This window comes from Pithys albifrons, chromosome 10, assembly GCF_047495875.1.
Source record: "Pithys albifrons albifrons isolate INPA30051 chromosome 10, PitAlb_v1, whole genome shotgun sequence".
Lineage (NCBI taxonomy): Eukaryota > Metazoa > Chordata > Aves > Passeriformes > Thamnophilidae > Pithys > Pithys albifrons.
In genome coordinates, this window is record NC_092467.1 from 23,496,536 (window position 1) to 23,513,139 (window position 16,604).

The 16,604-nt window shown below is 43.3% G+C and overlaps 1 protein-coding gene across 5 annotated transcripts in view; it reads left to right on the forward strand.

Moving 5' to 3' along the window:
• RNF220 (ring finger protein 220) overlaps window positions 1–16,604 on the forward strand; it is a 215,307-nt gene that overhangs the window by 162,916 nt on the left and 35,787 nt on the right. For 3 of the 5 annotated variants that reach the window (XM_071565847.1, XM_071565848.1, XM_071565852.1), the window contains 2 exons: window positions 3,142–3,263; window positions 4,276–4,408. In XM_071565847.1, the coding sequence (XP_071421948.1) occupies window positions 3,142–3,263; window positions 4,276–4,408 (255 nt within the window). The remainder of the gene's footprint in view (window positions 1–3,141; window positions 3,264–4,275; window positions 4,409–16,604) is intronic. The other 2 variants (XM_071565849.1, XM_071565851.1) reach the window with 1 other exon arrangement.

The following is a 16,604-nucleotide window of genomic DNA, read 5'->3' on the forward strand; positions in this document are numbered from 1 at the left end:
GAGATCCTGATCCTTGCAGAGGGTCTCAGTTCTTGCTCACCTCCACATGCTGCTTTCCCATTGATCTGCTGTGGTGACTTAAACTCACCGGCCCCGTGGTTTTGTGTAATCTGAAGGAGAATATGTACTTGCAGCAGGAGCAGCATGTAGGGTAATGTACATCTGTTAAAAGTGAGGCTTCGGAGGTGCTGGAAGCCCTCTGATGGCCTAATAATAATTATTAATGCTAATAAAAATTAGTGAACTCCTCACGTCCTGGCAGAAGGTTGGAATAATAACTGTGGAGTCTTTGTTCAGTCAGAGGTAAGAATGGGTCAGTCTTCATGCATCTAGTCCTCTGCTGGCTGCATTTTTATCTTCCTGAATTACGAGAGGGAATGGCTTTTCCTTTATTTCCCCTCTCCCATGCTCTTGCGACAGGGGCACAGGAGAGAGAGATTAGTAGCTAATTAGAAATGATCGCATCTATCAACACTAATTAACAATCCTGTGGTCTCACTTGTGTGTTCTTTTGAGCTGCTCCCCTTCGGGACAGCACCACAATCACCCCCTGCCTTTGGGGCTGCTCCATCCCTGCTGCGCTGATTGGAAGTGATGGCCTGGCTGCGCCTTGTGTCGGGCAGGGACAGCGCGGCTCGGATGTGCTTTCTAGGCTGCGCCATTCCCACTCTGCTCCTGCTGTCACCAGGGGCACCCTTGGCCTCCACGGGCACAGTGCTGCCGCTGCTAATGACCACAGAATGAAAATGGCAGGGGTATTTGTTTTCAACACCTCTTTCCTCCAGTGGCTTTTTCACTTGCGGCACTGCAGTATAAAGGACTGCTGCTCTGCGGAGCTAAAAGAGCCAGGATAGGGGCTGGCTGCTGGGTCTTGCATGGAGCTGGAGCAGAGTGAGGTTCAGTTCCCAGCTCTACACTAACATTTCAGCACCTGATCAAGTGTCTGTTCTGGCAAAATGGTCCCGGGAGTTTATCAGTGGAAGACCTAAAACAAGTTGTCTTCCTTTTGTCACTGCCACACTGCATGGACTGAAAGATGGCAATAAAAAAACTTAAAAGTACTTATAAATTTGCCAGGCAGACTGATTTAACTGAATTTTTTGACCATTGGGAGTCCTACCAGAATAGGTAAACTGCTTCTTTCCTGCATTTCCCTAGTTAAAAATATGATGAGGTGAGAGAAATTTGTGTTAGCCATCATGATAGAGAGGGCTTTGTTCCTGTGTTTCTCTCTGGTCAGATGGGTGTTTGCTGGAGAATGCTCACATTGTGTCTGATTCCAGACTTCTTTGCAATTTTGTGTGGGCTCTACAGAGCTACTGAGGCAAGGAAAGAGCATCCTAAATTTACACAAAAGAGCCATGCTGAAGGATGTAGGTGTGCACTAAACCAGAACTTCAGAAGTCTCTTGTGCGCTCAAGTACAAACCAAAAAGATCATGGCTTAACTCTGACTACAAGGGAGGGTTGTGGAGCTGTCAGTGTGGTGTACCAACACAAGAGAGGGTTGTGGAGCTTCAGCAAATAAAATTTAGACAAACGATGACAGCTGTGCATGTTAACTTGTGAGTCTGTTGTTCAAAGTGCCAGATAGCAAAAACATTCTTGTTTTGTTCTCAAGTTGCTGTCCCTTATTCTAGGAATGTCACATTTGCACAGTTCTTTTCGTGATGCAAGGAGTGGAGACTGATTTTTTCAGGAAGTTTTCTCACATCTCTATCTCAGGGAGAAAAAGCAATGCCGAGGGAATAATTTGAAACTTTCTCAGTGCTGAAATGTCAGAGAGTATAGGGCATGATGAATACTCCTCATTCTGGATTGTGGGAAAGTATATGCTAACCCAGAGGGCCCTACATTCAGGGAAGCCAACAAGAAAGCCTTGAAAGACTTTTAAGGTGTGTGTTGATGTGTTCAGCTGAAACTGTGTCTGCTTTAAACTGATGCACTTTAGAAAACAGTTGACAGAAACTTTCCTGTACACTGGTCCTTCTCATCTTGGCATTCCAGCGGCTTTCTCTGACTGGACTGTAGGGAGCTGTAGATCCCACAGTGTTCAGGCATAAAGGCTTTCAGAGCATGCTGCAACACACACAATGTCAGTAATGATTTCTGGCTAATGCAGCTTTTTGGTGGTGTCATCTCACATTATCACATGGGCTTTCCTTGGGCTTTTCCTTGTCTCTCATTCAGAATTTTGACCTTCCTTATTAATTAAACAGAGACTTTCCTGCAGCCAGTGATTGAGTTATTTGGTAATACCTCCCTAAAGCCATCATAATAAGAGACAGAAGTTCTTTTTAATGCAAATGATTTGGTTCCAGATGTTTTGATCACATTAAATGATGGTTCAAATTAACCAGATACTGGATTAAGCAACAGGCTACCTTGTCTGCTTTTTCTAATCATTGTGATTTCTAACATGTTTGTTTCACAGAGCATGCCCAGCATAGCCCCCAGTTTTCATGAAGTAGAATGACAAAGAGCCAAAAGCTGTCTAGCGTGGGTGCTGATTTTCACACCAAAAATCTTTCCTTTCCATAAGTGTTACCTGCTGCTAAGATGATGCTCCGACTTGTTTGTGGTGTTCTGTAAAGTAATTTTTCAGTGTTCCCAGGAGGCTCTGTTGTCCTGGAGGTGGCTGTTACATACCTTGTCTGAGGCTTTCAGGTGCTACATAATCCTTCTACATTCTAAACAAGTTCTTGTATAGGGAATAGATGTGCTAGTAGAAGGGGCTCAGACTTGGGAGGCAAAATCCAAAATAAGATTCACTGCCTTGATCACTCAACTTTAAAAACAATTTCAGCCTTCAAAGGGAAAGTATTTAATGATTTTGATAACCTACCTGGGGATGTGCAGCAGATACTCCCTCTCCTAGTTGTTAAATTTTGAGTAGCTGCCTCTTGGAAATCAGGGAGTACTCAGCCACAGGTTACAGGTTTAATTTGAAAAGTGCCAAGTAACAGTCTCTGTCCTGTTTATAGCAGTCAGGATAGGGAGTTGCAATGGAATTTTCTGGTGTGAAATCTTACCATTTCTGCCAAGGATTTATTATTTGGAACTGAGCAAATAAAGAGTGGATCTACAAACTTGACATGTCTTCCTTTTTTGTTTGTTTTCTTTCCCTGGTTTCTCCATGCAGCTCGGATTGGAAAAATGAAACGGAGGAAGCAAGACGAAGGGCAGGTATGTCCCCTCTGCAGCCGACCTCTGTCAGGATCCGAGGAGGAGATGAGTAGGCATGTGGAACAATGCCTTGCAAAGGTAGAGGCGCAGCAGGATCACCAGCTGCCATTCCCTTCTCCCTACTCCCAGCTTTTCCGCAGTGGATCTAGTATGGGGCAAAAACTAACATTGCTGAGCTTGCAGGCAATGCTACCTGTCTCTCTAAGATCTGTAGTCTCTTCTTTTTGTCTTGGGAGATGGATTCTTCTGGATTTTTCTGCTGTGTCGCATTAGTAACTTTTTTACTTCATGTGCCGTTCCACTATTACAGAAGTGTAGGTTGTAGATTGTAAAGGTGGAGCTACTAAAGTTTATGAAGCCTTTTGTAGGACTTCAAGCTTCCTATGTAGCACAGCAAGAAGAGTTCTTTCTGATCTGTGCCTTTGAAAACATTAGAATTAGTTTTTGTTGGGTTCTTCTGACTGGCATTTGTAAATGTTGCATGACCATCTTACTCCAAGAAGTGCATTTAAATGAAACAGTTCTCTTGCTGTTTATCCCAAAGACAGCAAGGCAGAAGGAGAAACAAGCTCTAGGGGAGGGAAAGAGTTGTGTCGTAGAGCTTTCTGTTTGTGTTTCTCAGAAATAGCCCTCAGTAGAGATGATAAATTGATTCTTCTTGCCCTGAGAGGTGCGTCATGTGAAGAGAGGTGTCTTTTGATCAGTATGCCCCAAAATTATGCTGTAGGAGAACATTACTACTGGGGGTCAAAGAAATGTATGGTTTATATGATAGAGGAGTTGTACAAGGCAGGGGAATGCATGTAAAATGAACACCAACATAGTTGTAGGAACCAGAGCTTGAATTTCCATGTGTAAAAATTACGAACCTTGCAACTTGTGATTTTAAGCTTGTCACGTTCTTCCATCACCTATTTACTTCTAGATTTAGGTCACTGGGAGTGGGAGCAAGAGTAGATGCTGCTGTCTGCTCTATACTTAGCTGTCCTGGGAACAGTCCAGCTTTCCTTCTTCATCTCACCATGAGTTATTAACCCCAAAGTGCTATTTCATACATCTCAACCCTCTTCCCGTGCTTTATCCTGTGCAGAGAGAAGGTTCATGCATGACTGAAGATGACTCTGTGGACATCGAGAACGAGAACGGCAACCGCTTTGAAGAGTACGAGTGGTGTGGACAGAAGAGGATACGAGCTACTACTCTCTTGGAGGGAGGATTTCGAGGTGCGCCGGTGTTTTGGGGGCACTTTTAAATCATGCTGCTGTGGAAGTTGATCATTACCTGTCTTTAAAGGGAGGGATGTGGGGATTTGCCTTTCTCAAAGGGCAGAACCAACAGCCTTTGCCAGAATGTAAAGGGATTTCAGTTTTCTGCGTTTCTTGAATGATGAGAGTCAAAATTTGTGCAAACTTTGAACAAAAATGTGGCGTTATTTTTTCCTCAAGAAACGTGTCTGAAGAGGGAATGAATAGGAATGGGTAGATCATTTGGGGAAAATAGCTTTTTATATCTTGCACATAGTAAGAAATACATAGAAATATGTGAAGAGAGGGAAATGGAAATGAAATTGTAAAAGTTCCCAGCCTGGAGTGGCGAAAGATGGTGTATCAGCCTCTGGTGATGTATTGGAGGTGACAGCTAAGTGGCTTTAGCACCTGCATAAAATATTAAAGGGCCAGTTGTACATTTATCACTCCATCCCTTTTAAGGTTGATAAATGAGAATCCAGGAACCTGCTCTGCACCTCCAGCACTGCAAGCCTTTAGGGCTCTCAAACAAACACGTTTTATTTTTCCTTCTTCTTTGCTCCTTCCCCAGTGACGGGGAAATCAGTTACTGAAGGGAGAGTGAGTTATGGCAAAATTTGACCTCTCATGAGCTTGATTGGTGAATGTAATTTTATCTAGAAACCTGGCCCCTTGCTTACACTCAGCCCTTTGGCCTCAAAGAGGAGGATTTACTAAACTGTTCGTCGGCATGAACCTCAGGCAGTCAGGAGAGTCTCTCACAAGCAATCCACGTAGCGCATGCCTAATGAGAGGAGGAATGCTGGCTTCCTTCGTTCAATAAAGAGGATGGGATGTGATCTCTTCCTATATCAGCTTGGATTTTAATTTAAAATATCTCAAGGGGAAAAGCTGCTGCCTAAGGGAGTTGGACGTAAAAGCCAGCCATGTACTCAGATGCAACCAGGCGGTTCTGATCTGCTCTTGACTACCTCTGAAATTGAATTGTATCTGGGTTGTAGCACAGCAGATGATCAGGAGCACTCAGTTGCAGGTGCAGCTTCTTTGGGTTTTAAAGGACACCCAGGGAAGCTCACACTGTTGCATCCTATGTCTGTGGCCTAAATTTTTTGTAACTCCATAAAGAGTTGTGTCTAAACATTGTTCCAGGTAGGGGCCTGATGAGACCATGCAGGGTCTTAGACTATGTTTATGTAGTATAGACACTATGAGCCATCGTTGGGAAACTGGGGATGTCTGTGTCCCTTTATTGCTGTCACCGCTAGTCCTTATTAGAAAACACTACTCAGCTCATTTCTTCTCTTTTTTGTGCCTGAGTAGTTTTTAACTTCACCCACACCATACAACTGCTTTTTCAGAGAGCAGGATCTTCCACTTCCTTTGGTGTGGACATTGTGCTGTCTTCACCTTGATGTTCCCACTTGTTTTTGAGTTCACTCACTGAAATGTGATCTGAGCCTTCCATTTTTCTTCAGTCATATGGACATTTTCTTTCCAGGCTTCCACTGGACAAAATGTATGTAATTGATGTGGTTAGGCTGTGAAAATGTAAAGTACTTGCTCTTTGTTGGATTTTCTTCATTATTTTAAGGAAGTTTCAAATACATTAGTTTGCATTGCGTGGATTACCTGCTTTCCTCCACCAGAAGTTAGACAGATTCCAGCATCAGCACCTCTGCTGGCAGCTGGATTCAACAGCTGCCATGCTTCTCTAGAGAAGTGTCCACCTCCCTTAACACAGAACCTTTTTGCCACCAACTTCCTACCTAGTATTTTGGGATAAACCAGCCAATATATGGAGGGTACCTACCTCCTCTGTGCAAGAAGTTGCTGTAAAATTTCAACAGCCAAAACAAAGCTGGATCTCCCATAGGTGGCTGATTGCATTTATTTTTAATCAAGTTGCACCTTTTTGTGCTCTCTTTTGTGGCTCTCATATTGTCTCTGAGTGTTGGCATTCAGAGGTCTCCATCACTCAGGCCTGCTATGTGCATTCTCAGGTAACCTTAAGGTGACTGCCTTCCTTCTATCTCTGCCAGTGTTGGCTCTTGCCTTATTTTAGGGACAGAATTGTTAATTTACAGCCCTGAAGCACAGCACAACGTTTTGTACATGCTTTCTAATGCTTAAAACTGCTTTGTCTGGAGTTGGCAAGGCCCTCGTTAACCCCCATCACCCGAGGCTTTGCATTTGGCTCTGTTCCCTTTGCTGAGAAGTTGCAGCGATGTGGAAATCAAAGGTCTCTTATAATGCCAGACAGCCTTTGCCAGACTACAGAGATGTCACCAGTGTCTAAAGAGATGACATGGGGAAATACATAAAACCAGAGGGAAAAATAGATGGCCATGTGTCTCATTAATTTCAGTTTTAATGGTGTGTTGCTCTGAGGAGATGTCACAGCTGGGCCAAGGGGAAGCAGGACTTAACACAGGTCCTGGCTTCATCTTTTTGTCATTTTTTGGTTAATGGACAAAGATGATATCACTCTCAACATGAGAAAAACTCTTTGCAAATTTTATGAAAGATCTTGACAGATTCCCAGGTGGAATAAGGTTGTGAGATCTTGGGGTTGTTCTTCTTAAAATCCTGAAAGGTCAGGGAAATGAATAGCCGTGTTCAGATTTTCTGGAAGATTGTCTAATACTTCGGGGCTATCACAGGCTGAAACTCTCACTTGTATGGTTCCTAGGGTGACAGATTCCTGCTTCCAAAGCACTTGCAGGGAAAACTTGCTCCTCTAACCTGAGGGGCTGTCTCAGAAGACAAAAACTTTCCAGCTTCTGTGTTGATGTTACAGCTGCAAATCCCCAGTCAGGTCTACTGCAGCAGAGCCAAAGCACACCTCCTTGGCTGCCACAGCTTGGCATACCTGAAGCAAGCAGGTGCAAAGAAGAGGCAGTGACAGTGAGCAGGAATGTTGAGTTTGGTGAAAGCTTTCAGTCAGGAAATATTTGGTACTTCTAGCTGTCCTCCTGGCTTAAAGCATCAATTGCTATTACTTAATTTGCTTACCATAACTGGAAGAATGCAGGGTGTCAGTGTAGATTAATGGCAGCTATATAACGTTTGGAACCACTTTGTTTCAGCAGAGGTCCTGCTTGAAGTAGGGATTTGTAGGAGAGTTCTTGGCTCTGTTTGGAGTGAATGCAGAAAAATACTAGCATGAAATACCAAGCTATGTTTAATTCAAGCTCATACTTCAAAGTGAAAAACTAAACAGTTACAGTAATCAAATATTTCCCTGTCTCAGTACAGTGTCACAAGACAAAAATTTCTCCTGAAATACCTGAACATTCACTAACTATCTCTCCCCACATCTCTGAATCATCCCTCTCTGAAACTGTTTGTTACAGGAGATTATTTCATGCCATCTTTAATGAGTTTCTGTGTTTAAGTTGCCAGCAAGACTTCACAAGTGAAAGCATCAAGTGGCTTCCTCTCTGATGTGTTTTTTTTTAATGCTCAACATATTTGCAGCAATTCTTCTGTTCCTTTCCAAAATGGATGCACATACCCTCAGTGTTTACACTGTAAGGTTATCCCTTTAAAGAATTCCTGAGGGAAGTTCAAAAGGGTTTTTTTTTCTTTGAAAGATTCAGTGTCTCTTTTTGTGTGTATGTCTCTTACTTGAAAGAAGGGAAAGGAGGGGGAGAAGTGGAAAAAAAGTGCTTTATCTGAAAAGAATCACATCAGCTTCACACTGATAGCAGCTGCTGTCATCTCTTAAACGGCTTAGCACAGTCAAAAGGCAAGAGGACTTAAAACAGTGTCTTACACAGGGATCGATGGGTGGAACACATAACTCGTAACTGCAAAAAAAAAAAAAAGCAGCACGGGGGGAGAGATAACGGTAATGATTGCATTGAGGGAAGCTTGAGGGAGGCTTGTTCTTTGTAACACAGCTTCAAAGGTGTCTGGACTGGTGCCTAAGCAAACTGTCCTGTGAAGTCGCTGCCTCTGTAGGTCTAGGAAAGGCGGAGGGTATGCTTGCACCCTTCTGTTTCCGAGCAGATGGGACAAAGATTAGTAAATGCCAGGTTAGTGGCTCCCTTCTGCTGCCTCAGATTTGAGGAGCGGATTTTGCCACTTGGTCTTTTGCCGTCCGTTCCAGGAAGGCAGTTTGTCCAGGAGAGGAGAGGGAGGCACGGGGCGGCTGGGGAGATGGGTGGGGGGCGGGATGTCAGTTTATCGATCGCACCTCAGTCAGGAGAGCTGCGGGCGCAGCGCTCTGAGCACGAGCGGCAGCGTGCTTAATGTGATTGAAAGGCAGTTAAAATGGCGGTGACCTTTTCAGGGGGAATTAGATTGCCTGCCAAGAGTGGTTAGAGGGAGTGATAACGCCAGCTTGAGGAAGCTGTCCGGTCTGCTTCAAAGGAAGAGAGACAGGGAAAGCAAGCTGGCAGCAAGTACCATTTAAAGCACAAACAGCGTGGTCTGATAGAACAGAGATTGCTGTCCTCTTTAGATATGAAAGAACTGAAGAATTCTAGCTAAGTTCTCTCCACCTGCCCCATCCTTCTCCTCTCCCCTCCAGCTTCCCACCAAAAAGCCTTCCTCTAGGTGCAGTAGCAAACCAGTCACCACTGCTCTTTTGGGTTTCTTTTCCTTCAGCAGATTGGTTGCATCAAAAATAACACAGAAGAGAGAAAGAAAATGTTAAATGTTTGAAAATGTTAAAATGGCAAGCAGGACATTTTCAGGGAAGGATACTTTCCAAGAAAGATCAACATGACAAGGATCTGTCTGATAGATTGTGATACTCTTGAAGGAGGAGAAACACACAGGGATTCCTTAACTCTGAAGTTTCTCTTTACCTCTTTGATATTTCGCTGTATTTCTCCATGTTACCCTCCTCCCAAGCTAGCAAAGGCCTTGTATGTGTTTCTTAATGTCTTACCAAGAGAAAAGAGCAGCACAACATAGTACAGAGAGATTTCGTAAAGCCTTATAAGCTGTAACAAACCACAGTTATACTCGGGTGCCCATTTGCATTGGATCTCATGCCATGTACAATTAAGCAGCTGCCTGGAAAGTGGGACTATATTAAAATGGCTAAAAGTTTCCAGCAAATGGCTGCAGTCCCACTGTCAGCTTTCTAATGCCAGAGAATCAAGATGTGCTTCAATTTGAGCAGCAAGTGGTTTAGGCTAGCCTTCATCCACTCAGGGTTAGTTGTCCAAGATAGAGCTTTGGGGCAATAGCTATATGCTCTTCCCATTTGTTTTCCTTCTAAATCCAGGCAGCATTAGAAGCATGATCTCAAGTGTCAGGTCCTGGCATCAGAATCTAAGTAGATACTTTTCAGTTCTCCTGCTTCAGCAGTAGGTGTTCGTGAACACATTGACTTCGTGTCTAGTAACTGGCTGGCAGAAAGCTCTAAACAGGGAAGGAAAACTCAGTAGTACTTCTCTGTACCATTTCATGAACACAGAACTCTGCCACAAAGTTCTTAACATCTGTGTTTGATGGGTATGTAGAAACTGAACCATGGTGAAGCATTTTTAATAACGTTATAAAGATAGTAGCAAAGCTGGCAACAGACCTGAAAAGTCTTGCTCTAGAATCTCACCTAGTAGCCAGCTGTGTCCTCTTTTTCAGATAAAAATATAAGGAGACATGCAGAAAAGCATCAGAAGGCAAGGAGACTCTCCTTTTTTCCCTGCCAGGAGGTTTAGGCGGCATTAGGTTATACCAGCAAAAGCATTTGAGCTGAACAATAGAAGTGTGACTTCTCCTAAGAGACCCTTTGGGAAATGGAAGTTGTCACTGGCATATTTAGGTCTTTTGGAAGACTGGTCTAGTAACTAGAATCATCTTTCCTATTTCTGTGTAAATGAGCCAGAATTCATTCATTTTACCCTGGCACACTAAAGCAAATTTCAATTTGGAAGTAAGAGCAGTCTGTGGTAGGAGTACAGAGAATCTTTGCAGTAATGAAATTCTTAATCTCCTCCCACTTAGCAAGAACTTAGTTCAGTGCCTTTCTGTGCCACGTTTCCAGTATCAGCATCCCTTTCTAAGGTGAATGCATCTGTACATCTGAGCATCCTTCCCAGCCTCTCAATCCTGGTATTTTAGCCTTCCTATACCTGGGTTGTTTTTTCCTTTCTGCTCACTGCTACGTGCTGTAAGCTTCCAAGTGGGCAAGATCTATAAATTTCATCTTTCTCAAGTGCTTGTTCTATGCCTTATTCCCCACTTTAGAGGGTTACTGAGTCCCAGAGCACTTCTGTACCTTACCTCAGCCCTTGTGTAAAATGATGGTAATCCTGGTAATCCATCGCTCTGTTGCTGAAGGACACTGCTTTGGACTGGTCTGACAGAGTAGCCCAACCACTCATTAATATTTGCACCTCTCTCCTTTGAGAGAAAGTACTTGTCCATAAGGTAATACTTGACCTAAAAGGGCTAACAGATCTGTTTACATAGTGTTAGATACAATAATTGGACAGGCTGTACCTGATTCTTTATCCATAGTTTGTGTCCATGTATAGATTTGAAGGATTCTGTGGCTACTGTCTCTTGGGTATTGTCCTATATGTTAATATCAGAAGTTGGCTCTAGTGAGCAGGAAAAACAGATTAGAATAGTATCTGATTTTAAAAAGGAAAAAATTCCTACCTTACATAGAAAGCCAGCATGACCCGCCATACAATTGATGCTCAATGTCATGTGTGTTTAAAGTTCATATAATGCTTCAAGGGACAGTGTTTTCTTTGTTGTGGAACACAAAGTAATTAATGGGACTTGGCAAAGTAAAAAATTATTTTAAATTGAAAAAATAAAATTGGTGCATATAGCTGTTAAAATTTCTCATTGTTGATAGTACATTTTTGTTAACTTGAATGCATGCAAAAATGTAAGAACCTAATTTTTATGCTCAAACAGCCAGAATACATTAGTTGAAAGGAGCACAATCAATTAAACCTTGCTAGTTGATTCCTGTAACAACAACAGTCACTTTAGCCAGGGAAAGATTTTCTGTGGGAAGAAGGGGAATGCTCTCCATTTCACAGTATTATGTATTTTATTTGGGGGCTGAAAAGGGATGCCTGTCACCCCCTTCCTAGAGAAAGGAGGGGGAAAATTAGTTAAAAACAAAATAGAAAATGCAGTTGTAACACCATGAAAGTTAGCAGAGGGAGTAAGGGAGCAGCTAGAGCACCTGAAACTACTCGATTTTTTTTAAATAGACTGAGTTTCAAGTTGACAGCATCCCTTTAAACTTCAGTTTTAGTAGATCTCAGAGAGCAGCTGCTCTGCAATCCACTTTTCTAGTGATCTGTCTGCTGTGGTTTTGAAAATTCTGGGCTTCAAGACAGTAATCTGATAATTTTTTATTTTTTTTTCCCAAGTGTCTGCAGTTTTGCTAGAACTGCAGCCTACTTCTTGGACACTCAGGTCAAACTTCAGCCTTAAGCACACAATAGTTGACTGACGCAATTTTAATACCATTTTAGAATACAGTTGTTAAGTCAGGAGCAGTGAGATGTTTCTAAAGGAAAAAAGGGAGCACAGGTCTCAATGGCTCTAAACAGTTCCTGTCTCCACGTGTCGTCTCTTACACGCGGCGGTGAAACACATTATCGAGTAGTGCCCGGAAAGTGGCTAACTGCGTTTGACACACGCCAACTCCCTGCCTCCACACTGGATAATTGCATTGTCAACTGTTCAGCAAAGTGGCAGGTGACACTGCAGCCGGATTGATTGTCCTACTGTGGAGGCTCCCAAGACTGTCAGCCACCCAATCGATAGAGTTTACACAAGACACTGTGACTGCATCTGTAACTAATTTCAGTTTCAACCTCGCAAGATGCAGCTGTCCCTCTTTCCTGGCCTCTCTTCTTTGCTTGCATCTTCTCCCTGGATGAGAAAGTTGTTTTTCCACTGAAAGCCTGGTTTTATTTCTTGTTTTGGAACTGGAAGTGAAGAAATCAATGGTGTGTTTTGTGGTTTCAGAGTTGAGGGCATTACAGCGCATGGCTAACTAGCAGCTCCAGTTTTGCAATCAATAGGCTGATCAATTGATTAAATTAGCACTGATTTTTCTTTCTTCTTTCCAACCTAGAAAAGAATTAGTGAGGGGGGGAAGAGCACATGTGTTTGGCCTGTGAAATTTAGCCCCTGTTTTTTCCAGTCCTTGGTTGCCTTTCCCCGATGAATACAATCTCTGTGCTCATCATTATTTAAAGCAAACTGCATTGAGCCCCACCACTGGCAGCAGCCCTATGTAAGCCAGGGTGTCACTTTCAGCTGTTCACCAGCCTTGCTACTTCATGCTCGGCTGCCTTAGAAAAGTCAACCTCCAAGCTCTGCTGTGCTGTTTTATTATTGGCAAAGCTGCGACATTCCTGTGATCCCTGTCAGTGGTGCTTATTGATCCAGTGATGTGAATCTGCTTAGTGATTCAAGATTACTTTAATTCTCCCTCTTCCTTTTTATGTTTGTTTCCACTCCCTCCCCAAGGGAACAAAAGCTTTCAGATCCACCTTTCCCTGACTGTGGAAAACGAGCTGTAGCTGCAAAGACCGTGGCTGTTGCTGCTGCTTTTGTACTTTAGGTCCAGGTTTTGAAGAGGAGCCTTTGAGACAGACCTAGACTGATCTCACCTTCGTACATCATGCCAGCATGAGGCTCTAGGAGGCGGCCATGAATGGCCACACCAGATCAGACATTTGGTCTGGGTGCATTTTTCCACCTGCAGCCATGATCTGTACCTGATGGGTTACAAGAAGCATAAAAGACATCTCTGGAATACTCCTGAGTGGTGCAAGGGATGGGGAAGACTCTTCCCCGAGCCTTGCAGCATCTGGATCTTACCCTGTAGAGCAGCGCTTGCCTGCCCTTTGTTCAACATGCTGCTGCAAAATTATTTTAATGGTCATAAAATTATATGGCCCCTTTCTTTAAAGGCAGCTGTTTCTGTAATCTGTTAGCAAAGATCATTGTAAGCATCCACAACAGTAAGCAGTCAGGTCTGTGGCAGCCCATTTGTGCCTCTTTGAGAGCTAATGTCCAGCATCAGATGGATGCAGCTGCTGTTTCAGGTGTGCACTGTAACAACACAGTTGGGTGTCAGTTTTTCAGGTAAATCACTATTTCACGCTAAATGGATCTGTCTTCAGAGAAATAAAACCCTTGTCGTTTACAGTTTTTCTTGGTCTCTGAATGTAATTTTTAACTGCAACAGGCTGAGAGTGTCACCAGAACTATTCTATCCCTCTTTATGCTAGAAAAATGAACAATTTCACACAGATCTGTAGAAAGACCTCTGTTCAATATGGCCTCATCTCTACCTTCCTGTTGTTTTCAAGATTCCTTAATGGCTTTCTCTTTCTTCCCAAATGCCTTTTACAATAAAATGGCATCCATGCCACCTTGTCCTCTTAGCAGTAGTTTGGGATACTTCAGCAGATGATGAAATAAACCCGGTTTAGAGCCATTCTCAGGAAGTATGTGAGGCCTGGCCGTGAGTCTGCATAAACTACTTTTATTGCCTTCATTGTTCTTACTCTCCAAGAAGCCAGTAAGTGACATTTTGGTAAGAAAATAGAGTGAACGTGCTGGAAAGGGAGGTTGTACAGAATGGGGTCACTGCAAGGAGTGTAATTAGCAAAGGCTACAGTTCTGGAGATTTACGGGAGGCTTTTTTCTTCTTTCCTGAATGTGGGTAAATTACCTGCAAAAAGAATGAATGCCTCTTCGTGGCCAAAACAGGCCCCAGTAGAGCTGTATGCCCCTGAGATGGATTTTAATTTAGAACCATTTACAGAATTTATATAAAAGTCTGGATTTCTAGAATATTTCCAGTACAGATTTGACACCCCACCCCTCCCATTCCTTGGGGGCCAAACCAGAGAAATGTTAGTTATCCAAATGAGTTTGATCCTCTGTGTAAATAGCATCTAGTAGCTGCATTCATAATGGTGGTGCAAATAATAATACTGACATCTTATTTTTCTTCTTTGGCTTTGTTTGTAGTGATAATTAAATATAAACATATAATTAAATATATACAGAACAGCTGGCCTCCAATACTGACTTATGTGCCCAGATAGAAGTTGAGGAACAGAGGTGGAGCACAGTAAATCTGCTTTCCTACCTGTACTCATGAAATGAGACTCATTTGGGGTCTGCAGTGGTCTGGTTGCCTCACCATTCTACCCCTAAGACAGTCTCCATGGGAGCTTGTGCCTGTGCAGGAGCCAGCAGTGCTGCCACCACCTGAAGCAACATATGTTGTCACTTTGACCATCTGCCACTGAACGTGATGAAGAAAAGGAAGGACTTGAATGTGAAGTCCTTTTATCTGTTCTGTGAATCTGCTTATATATCACGTTAATGACTCTCCATCTTAGCCTGGGCCACCATGCACTTGAGAGATCTTGAGGTGACCAGTCATTGCGGGAATTGCAGCAAAGGAAGTGGGATTTGAGAAGCAGTGCAGAGGTCAGAGAGGATGCTTAGGCTAGGAGATGACTTAGGAGAAAGAAGAGTGCTATGACAACTTACAAAAAGGGAAAGGAAAGGATTTCTAGTGAGATTTATCTCCAGCCCTTATTAACAGGTGCATGGAAAAGAGTGTGAAGTGTTTTCTCCTTCAAACTCAGCTGGTTCCTGTAGACTGCCAGTGCTTGCAGCTGGCAGCAGTGAAGAGGCATGCAATTTTTTTTTGCTTTTCACACCTCTGAAAACTCAGTATTTCAAAACCACCATGGCTTGTGTAAAGTACCTAAATTTTTCAGAAACTGCCTTGAATTGGTGCTCAGGCAGACTGCTCTGAGGCCAGCCCAAGCAAAGAAAGCTGTGTACACAGTGCTAGGTAAGTGATGTTGATAGGTACATTCTGATTGATGGGTGAGTTTGTCTCCTGAACTGTCACAGGGTTTATAGAGGTGCCACTCAATACCAGTGCTGGAATTGCTTGTCAGAGCACCTGGCTACAAGAGCAATGGGGATTGGAGACAGAGCTGTAACTTTGTTTTTTCTCTTCTTAATGGCCCCAGCGTCTGACCTGCCTGCTCACTCCTGTTTGTCTGAACCTTAAGGAGGCAGCTGGGATTAAGACTGTCAGGGAATTGTGCTGCTTTAGCATCAGAAGGCTAATTGTATTGGGGCTGGCAGCGTATGACAAGTGTTTGCCTCCTACCAAATGCACAGCAAGAGCAAAAAGTTCTTCATCAAGGAACAGGAACATTGTAGGAAAGGCTGCATTGGGTTTGTTCTTTTTTCATCTAAAAGCAGCGTTTTCAAATTCACATACAGAATTACGTTCCTCACACCTTGGGTGACTCCAAAGAGTCACAGCTGCTTCTGTGGATAACAAATCACGTCTCTTATGAATTCCTAGGTCAAACTCACAACTTAACATTCAGTCGTTGGATTTCACTTTATTAACATGTGGGGATGAATTTCTGGTCCCTGGTGTTGACCTCTGGATAGCAGCACTGGCTTTAGAGGTCCACTCTAGGCAGTATTGCTCATGGCTGTGAATTACTGCATGACCTTCAGAAGCTGAGCCTTGCTGGAGGAACTGTTCCCTGTTCCCAGCGCTATTGAATTGCAAATCACCTGAGTGTAGTGGTAGGGGGTCTTCTGGAAGCTCAAGTTGTTCTCTAACAGCTCCAGAACAATGCTGTTGCAAAGGCCATTTTGTTCTGCTCTGCAACACCCTCTGCGCTCCATTTCACATTTTCCTGGCTCCTGGATGGCAGTGTGCATCGCGAGCTGGAAGTTCTGAGCCCTCTTTACATTTGGGCTGAGTTAGTGAGAAGCAGGTGTGATCCTTTTGGGCCTTACTTGCATTTAGTGGTCCTCTTAATCCATTTATAACAGCCCTTGTCCAGAAATCTGGTTTGAATGAGCCTGAGATGAATGAATAATGTCAAGCAGTTCAGACGTCAAATATTTGAACAGCTGCATGGGTGTTTTCACTGGCTTTGTGCATGGAAGCAACCTCAGGAAGTTAGACAAGGAGGGTCAGGTTGAAATTGTGGCACCAAACCCCATCTCACTGGAACTGGCCTCAAAAGCCATCCCTGCTGCAGATGAAAGGTCATTAGGATGCTGGTGTCAGGCCATTCTCATTCCACAGGTGATGTTGCACCGATTTTTGCATCCTTTGATTTGGTGTTCTCTTTTGTGCAGGGGCAGTACTGGGGTTTATGATTCA